The sequence below is a fragment of the Erpetoichthys calabaricus genome, chromosome 2, assembly GCF_900747795.2.
Source record: "Erpetoichthys calabaricus chromosome 2, fErpCal1.3, whole genome shotgun sequence".
Lineage (NCBI taxonomy): Eukaryota > Metazoa > Chordata > Cladistia > Polypteriformes > Polypteridae > Erpetoichthys > Erpetoichthys calabaricus.
The window spans coordinates 283,292,501-283,302,309 of NC_041395.2; the positions used below are offsets into that span (position 1 = coordinate 283,292,501).

Genomic DNA, 9,809 nt, shown 5'->3' on the forward strand with positions numbered 1-9,809 from the left:
AAGCTGTGCTGCGACTCTCAGCTATGCTGCGTCTGTCCGCCAAAGCAAACAGAAAAGATATCAATGGGTGATATGCAAGGAACATTGTAAATGCAGGTAAAAGGATTACTTGATCATTGATCTGCTGTGTTTGTGTATAGCAGAGTGGCAGATCACGCTACAATAAATAAGCGTGCCGTTCCTGTTTCCAGCTGAATAAAGCTGAAAGTACTGAGACTCAGCCTCATGTTTTGGGGTGCAAGACAGGGACTTATAACGTAACTCCGATCTTTTATGATTTGCTTCTGTGGTGCTTCACTGCAGCGCTATGAGCCTGTTGTTACCCTGCCCCGGCAAAGGACAAACAAGCTTCCACAGACATGAAAATCGCGCTTCGGGACTCACTTCAGCATGTCGTTACCATTGGGGTGAGGTCTCAAAAGAGTTCAGAAACCTCACAATATGAAGAAGAAAAGGATGATTCGGTTCCTGATTGATAACTGTGCTGCCCACAACATGCTTCCACATTTAGATAATGTTCGCGTTGAATCCCTCCCACCCAATTGCACGGCAGTGCTTCAGCCATTGGATTTGGACATCATTCGCACCCTGAAAGTGTATTATCGCAAGGAAATGCTGAGAAAAATTCTCGTCAGCATAACTTGTAGGCAGGAGGAGATTCAAATTAACGTGAAAGAAGCTACTGAAATGATTGCAAATGCCTGGATGCAAGTTAAAGAAAGCACTATAGCAACAAATACAGAATCTCATTACAACAAAATTTTCGTTACAACGAAATATTTTTTAGGTCTCTGGGAGTTCGTTGTAATGGAATTTTACCTGTATATATATATATATATATATATAATATATTGTCAAAACAGAAAAATAACCAAGGGAATGGATTGTATATGAGCTTGAGATACATTCTTCAAAAAATAAAAATAATGGTAAAGCTTAGTGAGCTGGGCTGCTGGCAAAAGCAAGGAGTATCTATAGATTGTTTTCATGAAAACAAGTGCTATCTTCAAAAAACAAACTCTCTAATAATAATGAATTAATTTGTAATTTATAAATGACACATACAAGCCATGAATTCGTACTGTTTTTTGGAACATTATTGATTGGAAGTCACAGGCATTCAGTGAAGTGTTGGGAAAAATTATGCACCATGTTAGATGAAGTGCCCTGAAAAAGGGCAACGTGAATGCCAAGTCATGTCTGACAAGAGAGGCATGCATTGTAAAGAAGCAGAGGAGGGCAGATCTATGGACATTTTGCACTTTCCTGATGGCACTGCAATATTCACTCAGCCCCCAGTTTTTGTACTCATGAGTCAATCCTTTGTGGTCTGTGAACCTGCCTTAGGCAACTGAGTCATCTCCACATTCCTGCCTGTGAAGTGGTTTCAACGTGGGCATTCTTTTGGTGTGAAGCCCCTTAGGATGAGAACTGAATCTTTCCTGGAATTCTTGCTCCATCACTTCAAAGTCTTATGAACACGTATCCAACTCATTAAAGATGTACATTCTACCACATTCATAGAAGCCTGTTAAGTAGGTTTCTATGTACGTTTGTCAATCTACTGACACTATTTTGACATGGATTTTACATGTTAGAATTGAAGATGATACAAAGGACTATCTTGAATGTCTCATTTTAAAGAGGCAGTGGAAATTGTGCTTGACTCACTTTTCATCCTATGTTACTGGAAAATAGCATTAATTTATTACAACAGCTAAACTGCTATATTGAGTGAGAGTGTGGTAGGACTACACCTAATGAGACAATCCAGTGACTGAGAATATTGACAGTGTTGATTGACAAAGGAAACGCAACATCTAGTGTGGCCTTCAGAATGGAGAATTACCTTTAGATGAGGCCTCAGAGATTCCATTTTTTTAGAGACCCCCATGTCATTGTTTCCTTATGTTTCTCCCTACAGGCAATTGTTCCAGCTGTAATGCTGTCTTCTCAGTGCTGAAGAAGAGAGTAAGTATCGTCTTTTATTTCACTTGTGGATAGGAATGACTTTGTGGTTTGTTAGTTTTTCATGGCATAGGCAGGTGCTGCCTCTGCTTGTTATGTGATCCTATGACTGACAGTGAATGCAACGGATGGGCCCAGTGCGTCATTTGAGAAGCTTGGTAGACTGTGAGTTGTTCTTATTATGACAAGAATACAAGTATAGGTACAAAACAATAATTTTTCCTTCTTTGGGGGCCTATTCAAGTTTCAGTAATGTACTGAGAGGAAGTGCTCAGCCAAAGGAATCATGAATAGCACATGATAAAGATCCAAACCCCCCACCTCAAGAATTCAGTTTGCGAGGCAGTAGACCCTGAAGCGAATTCTCTTTATTGTAAAAAATGTTTCTTACACTCAGTTGCTTGTAATATTGTTCTAATTATATGTAGCTTCAAAGCAGAAAATATAATGCTAAAGGCTTATCTCATCACCTGCATTGTTTTTATATTTGGGGTGTCATTATGCTTTTTTCACAGCGGAACTGCAGCAACTGTGGGAACAGCTTTTGTGCACGATGCTGCTCATGCAAAGTCCCAAGGTCATCTATGGGTGCTACTGGTGAGTATTGATTCAGACATGCTTTCAGCTTTTGCATTTATGGAAGTTACATCAGTGCCCATCTGAAGTGTTTGTTCCCTTTAAATTTTAATGGGGCTTTCAGTTGGGTTAAAATGTGTCTGGATTTTATTTCTCAAAGTGTACATTGGCAGTCCTGACTTGTATGATGCTAGGAAATTTTACGTTCCACCAAAAACTAATTGGGTATGAAAATGACTTTTCCCCTAATATTTTATATGTGTAATTGTTTTTCATGCATGCTAGCCCATGATGCTGAAAACCATTAAAAGATTTTCAGGGCTGCTGCTGATGAGTTATTTAAGTTTGAAAGTTAGCGTATCAAGAACCAAAATGACAGCTACCTTAAAAAAAAAAAGTCAGGAAGATTAATCATGGCAAGAAAAAGATGAGCATTTCTAAGCATCTCAACCAAATAAAAAAAAGCAGAAAGGCGCATATGTGATTGATTTTCTCTGCATGGTGCCATGGCTTCCCAGTGTACAAACGTCTACTTTTAAGGGCTTGGGCCACACCTCTAATGTGCAAACAGTGACCTCATTCCCTTGGTGATCTTTTGCCAAAACTAAGCACCCTTTTAGGCTCCCAGTTTTTTTCACTGAAAAGTTGCTTTTAATAAAAATGTTTTCATCTAACACGAAGAAACATTTTAAAAGTTATTTCAGTGTTGATTGCCCTAGAGAGTGTCAGAATTCACTCCCTAAGACATGAAGTGCAGAGTTGCCAATCAAGATTATATTCTCCTTTATTGAACCACAATTTTACATTAGCTGATGTTCTTTTTTCTCACCATATAATAGTTAATAATGTTTATAACTTTAAAGTATTAAACGAGAGCTTTTGCAAAAATTTGTGGTCAGTTTTTAGATAGAAAACAGACTCTAGGCTGTGGAATATAGTGCAGTAGCCAAATATTTTTGGTTGTTTATTGTTCTTGGTATCATTCCGTTAATCAGCTGAGGCTTTCTGGTCTCTTTAATAATTCATGTGTAAATCTTGAAAATAGTGGGTTATGGTTATTATTTTTGTATTGTTTTCCATAAAACAGTCAATCTGAATTTCTGTCTATTTCCTGAACTGTCGGGAAGCTAGAGCCTGTTTTTGCAGCAGTGTCCACATGGTAGCATTAGGTGGAACATTAGTCTATTGCAGAGCACATGTTGATTCATACTTCTTCTTCTTCTGGCTGCTCCCATTAGGGGCTGCCACAGCGGATCATCTTCTTCCATATCTTTCTGTCCTCTGCATCTTGTTCTGTTACACCCATCACCTGCATGTCTTCTCTCACCACATCCATAAACCTTCGCTTAAGCCTTCCTCTTTTCCTCTTCCCTGACAGCTCTATCCTTACCATCCTTTTCCCAATATACCCAGCATCTCTCTTGTGCACATGTCCAAACCAACGCAATCTCGCCTCTCTGACTTTGTCTCCCAACCGTCCAACTTGAGCTGACCCTCTAATGTACTCATTTCTATCCTATCCATCCTCGTCACACCCATTGCAAATCTTAGCATCTTTAACTCTGCTACCTCCATCTCTGTCTCCTGCTTTGTGGTCAGTGCCACTGTCTCCAACAGTCTCACTACCATCCTGTAGACCATCCCTTTCACTCTTGCTGATACCTGTATGTCACAAATTATGTTGATTCATACTCAACATCATTAATCATATATAATCTATAAGCCAAATTGTAGTTGCCAGATAACATAATATGTACATTTTTGGGATGTGGGAGAAGAAATCCTAGCACAAGGTGATCACCCATTCAGGCTTGTGGTGGAAAATGAAAATACAACATAGCTACGTCTATTTGTGTAAATGACAACTTTATATTGGCTTTTTGTGATTGTGAGAATGATTGTGCCCTGTGGTGATCTGGCTTCCCATTCTGAATTTGCTACAGTCTTGTGCCCAGCCCTCTCAGAATAGCCTGTGGCTAACCAAACTCTGTAATGGAAAAATTTGGTATGGGAAGTGAATGAGCAAATTTTGAAAACAGTTTCCATTTAACACTAATATGTTTTTGATTGCAGGTGTTTTGCAGTGAATGGAGTGTTACTCTCAACATGTTTTGGTCAGGTTCCTTTTACAGAGGCTTTTTATAGTTATAGCTGAAAAAGTTTTAAGGCTTTGTTAATTATTTTTGCAAGTTTAAGGAGTTGGTTAATGTGACAAAGGCTGATTGTTGGGAATAAAGTAAAACGGGAGGAGAATATGGGTGCTAACACATTTTTGTGCATTATGAGAAATTGCAGTGTTTTGGTTAGCTTTTTAACTTCATATTCCAGAGAAGTGGAATGGTGACACATTTAAGGCAAATGCAGTAATACATTTAACCTCTAATCTGCTTTTTTCCTTATTGTAAAAACATGTTACTGGGTAAGAAGGACATGCTGAATTAAAACCTGAAACATTTCAGGAATATTGCAAATAAAACATATTGGAATCTCACCCAGATCATAACATCCTGTATTTTGGTCTATATTTAATACATACTGTAAAATAAATTGCAAATAGTCAAATAATCTTTCAAAACTGTATTTTATGCAAATACTCTAGTTCTTCTTTGTATTTAAACAACTTCAAGGTTAGATAATCAATGCAGACACAGATGAGTAGAAAGTTGGACAGAAAACTACAAAGTGGTAAGTTCAAATTCTACCCTCTGGCTCACTGGATACATTTCAACAAACTGCTTCACCTGTACTTGCATTAGTTTTTAAAATACAGTTAATCCTCACTATCCACAGATTAAACATTCCAGCGGTTTTGCTTATCCGCAGTTACAAAAACGTAAACCATTTTGAGACACACACAGTTTTTTCTGGCCTATTCGCAGTCATGTGCGCAGAAAAAAAATTACAGAGAGGCCTGTCATGCAGCAGCAAAACTTCAGACTGAGCAATAACAGGTCTGTGATGTTTTTAGATGTCCAGGGCTGCATGTGTGGTGCACTGAATGGATCAATGTTTGTCTAACCGGAGCCAAGAGGCATTGATAAATCATTGAACCCGGACTAGGGCTTGCAGTTATTCCCCATGAAAGAGACATTTCCAGTAAATGTGGGTCATAAACTCACAATGATTAAGTTCTTTCCCTTGTTACACACCGCCCATTGCTACTACCGATTGGATGGTTTAATGAGGTTCTCAGATTGGCCCTGGTGCAGGTTGATCCCAGCCTCTGGTGAAACGCCTTGAAGTTGATCAAACTAAACTATAGAGGAAATAAAAGTTGTAACAAGGTTTCCACAGATGAAACTGCAGAGGGGCAAGAGCAGAGGGCCGTCTGTCCCTGAGCTAGCATCCAATCAGAGCGTAACCCCTTTTTTCCCATTGCAGCAGTGTTTCATAATCTGCGGTTTCCATATTGGTGGTGTTTTTCAGTTGTGTAACTCCCTTGGATAATGGGAATTGACGGTATTTATCATTAGTTATTATGTACATCTTGTGGACAGTGAGGGGGAGGTGCTCACGAGCTGTGAATGATCCCAAATAAGAGAGCAGGAGGCCAATTGTGTAATTAGGAGGAAATCTTATTATAATTGTAGGGTAATGCAATAGAAGAGTATAAAAAATGGCCAGAAAAATAAAATAACAAGACCTAATCCATCCCCCACATGACCATCCTAGACACATGAGTAGACTAGTCAGCTTACCCTCAAGTACTCTAGTTAGCACTCCTTGGTCTCGTCAGCTTACCCTCAAGTACTCTAGTTAGCACTCCTTGGTCTCCTTTTTCTAGAACACTGCTCCTCGACACCCTGGGTGCTGTTCTTCCACCAGCTGAGCCTTTGCCAGTATCTCACCTTACCACTGTAAGCTTTGTCTCTGACCGACCAGGAGGAGCCTTGTAAGCCACGGTTACCATCTACTTCAGATCATTACCTGAGAACACATATAGGTTCCCATGCTGCCATACACTGAGACTGCCTTTAGTAAACTCCGGTGCTCTTGCATTATGTTTTGGCTGACCGACAGTGCAAATTTGTGAACCGTTTGGATCACAGTGTGAGTCCATAGCAAAACACTTAGTGTAGTTGGCAGGATCTGCACTGTGGAGAGGTGAAGTGTGCAGTGGTGCTGTGCAGAAACGGTGGAGGCTGAGTGGAGACCTCAGCTGATGTCACCAGGAAGCACTCCATTTCAGTGCTTTGAAGCAGTCACTGCACAGCCGAAAATATTGGTTTTCCTTTAGCTCATGCTGTAAGGAGCTACTTCTGATGGCCAGATGGCACGTATTCATGGTGCACTAACAGCACTAACCACAGTGTAAATGTGTAAGCTGGGTTGGCTTCTGGCGTGAGTCCATGGTAAACAACTTTCCAAAAGCTTTCTAAGGCATTTACTTCAGTAACTCAAAAATATTAACTTTTGCAATTTATTTTCATTGTCACTGCGTTCCTCAGTACAGTGGAACCTCGGTTCACAAACGTCTCTGTACACATACAAATCGGTTTACGACCAAAAAGTTCACCAAACCTTTGCCTCGGTTCACGACCACACACTCGGTATACGAACAAGCCAGTTTCCCTTTCGGTTTGTACATGTTCAGTCTCTCCCTATGTATTTCCTGTGCAGCGAGCAAGAGAGAGAGAGAGCGAGAGAGCGAGACACACGCACACACACACACACACACACACGCACACACACACTCACACACACACACAGGCAGCGCGAGAGAGAGAGCTGGAAGCATAAGATAGGAAGGCAGTTAAAGAATGCACTGTGCTTGATTTTGTTTTCACTTCTGTTTACAGCGATCGGTTCGTAGCGTGCATTGTTGTAATGTTACTTTTCTTGGTGGTTTATTAAATTACGGATTTTTTCAAATGTTCATTTTTTTCCCTGTGCATAAAACTCATTAAAAAAAAAAGTGTTTTTAGCCAGCGGTTGGTAGCGCTATAGCGCAAACTATTGCAGTGTTAGTTTTCTCTGTTGTTCAAGGTTTTCTCAGTGTTATCCAATGTTTTTACATTTAGTTTACTATTACGCTGTGCATTCTATGGTTTAATTAACTATATTTGTGCTTAAAAACTTAAAACAAATATATATTTACATACAGTTCGTATGGTCTGGAATGGATTAGTTGTATTTGCATACAATCCTATGGGGGAAATTGCTTTGGTTCACGACCAAATCGGTTTACGACCAGAGTTTTGGAACGAATTATGGTCGTGAACCGAGGTTCCACTGTATAGGAATTCCACCCAAAAATGTTGAATGTAATAACAAGTACTATGGCAAGGGCAAGCAAATGTAATGACAGGTTTATAAAATATTTTTATTAGGAAAGTATTCAAAATAATTCTCCAGGGTTTCTTTAATTGATTAACTGGTGATTGTTTCATAATTTTTCACAAACATACATTTTTCATTAAATAATTTTGATATTTATGCATTTTGTGCTAACTTTATCTAACCTTTCACGGCCAGTACAGCAAACCATTTTTATTCATTTGGTGAAAGGCAAACCAGTTGACCTGCAAAGAGTTACTTGGTAAACCAGGACTGGCGTTTTATCAAGAAGCCTGCTGGTTTGCTGTCCTTGTTTCCTGGCATTATAACGAGAGATTGTATTTTAGGTAGAACAAATTAATACACAAACAAACTAACTACTATAACTAACTGACCAACTAAAGTTTTTTCTGCTTTTTTTACAAGGGCCCAATAAATATTAAAATATTATAACAAATAACAATACATCATAATTACTAAAAAGAAAGAAAACTTGGCTAAAGATAAATTGAATGAAGCTACATAATCATTATAAATCTGTAAAAGTTTTGAAAATGTTTTGAAACATTGTTTCTATGAACTTGCAATACCATAATTCATTATTAATGATTGATATAGTGTATCTGTTTAGTAAAAATTAGAAAAATGAATTTTGATTTGAGTGATTTATTGTCATTATTTTTGTAATTTCAGCATTAAACATTGGTCGGTATCCTTTTCTTTTGTTCTTTTTTTCTATCACAGCTCCAGAGGCCCAGAGGGAGACCGTATTTGTCTGCAATTCCTGTAATCAGACCCTAAGCAAAAAAGAATAGGACCTTCTCTGTGTGTATGTCGCTCTCTCTCCTCATCACTCCCTCTCTACCTCCTTTCTCTTCCACACTGTTTCTTCTGGGAATCCAGAATTAGGAAAAGCTTTTCAGCTAAAGTTGCTTAGTGCTGCATTTCATCTTTTGACTCAGGACAGAGGCTGGCTTCTCCTCTAACCACAAAGGTCATCCATACGGTCAGCTCTTTCTTTTTCTTTTTTGGAAAAGGCTGCAGTAAAGCTGCTGGACTGTGAGAGGGCCTTGATGTCATTTCCTTTGTGAAGCCACACTTGTCTGTGGCTATATAAGCCACATGCATATATATCCCTGGTGGTGACAGCTGTGGGGTGGTTATTCTAAACACGCCAGAAGATTTCTTTTTTATTTATTACAAAGGTTTTCAAAAATATTAACAAGATGTCTTCACCATAATGATTTATTGCTTTTCTGCAAATGAAGCAGTCATAAAGTAGTAGTTGCTGTTAAAATGTCACTGATCCATAAAGAAAGTAGTTCCAAGTGTACATGTAAATATAACAACTGCTCAATCACTCTCTCATTTGAATGTTGTGCTGCTTGTGTGCTTTTATGTTGGGGAGCCACCATCTTTATCTTGCTGTATTTTACATTTTTCTTCCTTTTCAGTTGTACCTTGACATTCTAAAATAACTTTGAAGTTGTCAACACTGAGAGTGCTAGCTGTGAGAGACATCATCACAGATCCTTTCAAATTCTGTTAACTGTGTAAGGAAAGTTGGAAAATTTAAAGTTAAGCAGTACAGAGTTTCAGAGTAAAGGATGAGCATTTAGGTTTGGCAGACATTATTACATTTTTACTGATGCCTATTTATTTTGCTTTTAAGGGTTGTTTCCTTTGTGTATTTTATTGTTATTGTCTGTCAAGAGATGCTGTAGTCTCAATAAAAACACACAGACGGTTTTGGTGTGTATTTTCTTTTTTGTTGTGAATGTCTGAACAAGTCTCTTCACAGAGCTCTTATTGTAGTGGCTGCTTTTAAATAAAAATTTCTTGTAAATATCATCCTTTACTGATTGCACGGTGCCTTTTGTAACAATTTGCTCTATATACTAATACAAAGTGAAATTACACAAGTATTTATATAACATGGATTGAAAGAATTACATGACCATTCACAGAAGAGAAAGATAATATAAGCA

General features: G+C 38.5%; 1 protein-coding gene across 2 annotated transcripts in view; it reads left to right on the plus strand.

The window, feature by feature from the left end:
* zfyve27 (zinc finger, FYVE domain containing 27) overlaps positions 1–9,570 on the plus strand; it is a 126,049-nt gene extending 116,479 nt beyond the window's left edge. For both annotated transcript variants that reach the window (XM_028795653.2, XM_028795654.2), the window contains 3 exons: positions 1,925–1,971; positions 2,484–2,565; positions 8,566–9,570. In XM_028795653.2, coding sequence (XP_028651486.1) covers positions 1,925–1,971; positions 2,484–2,565; positions 8,566–8,636 — 200 coding nt within the window. In that variant the 3' untranslated portion in view covers positions 8,637–9,570. The remainder of the gene's footprint in view (positions 1–1,924; positions 1,972–2,483; positions 2,566–8,565) is intronic.
* The last annotated feature ends 239 nt before the right edge of the window (positions 9,571–9,809 follow it).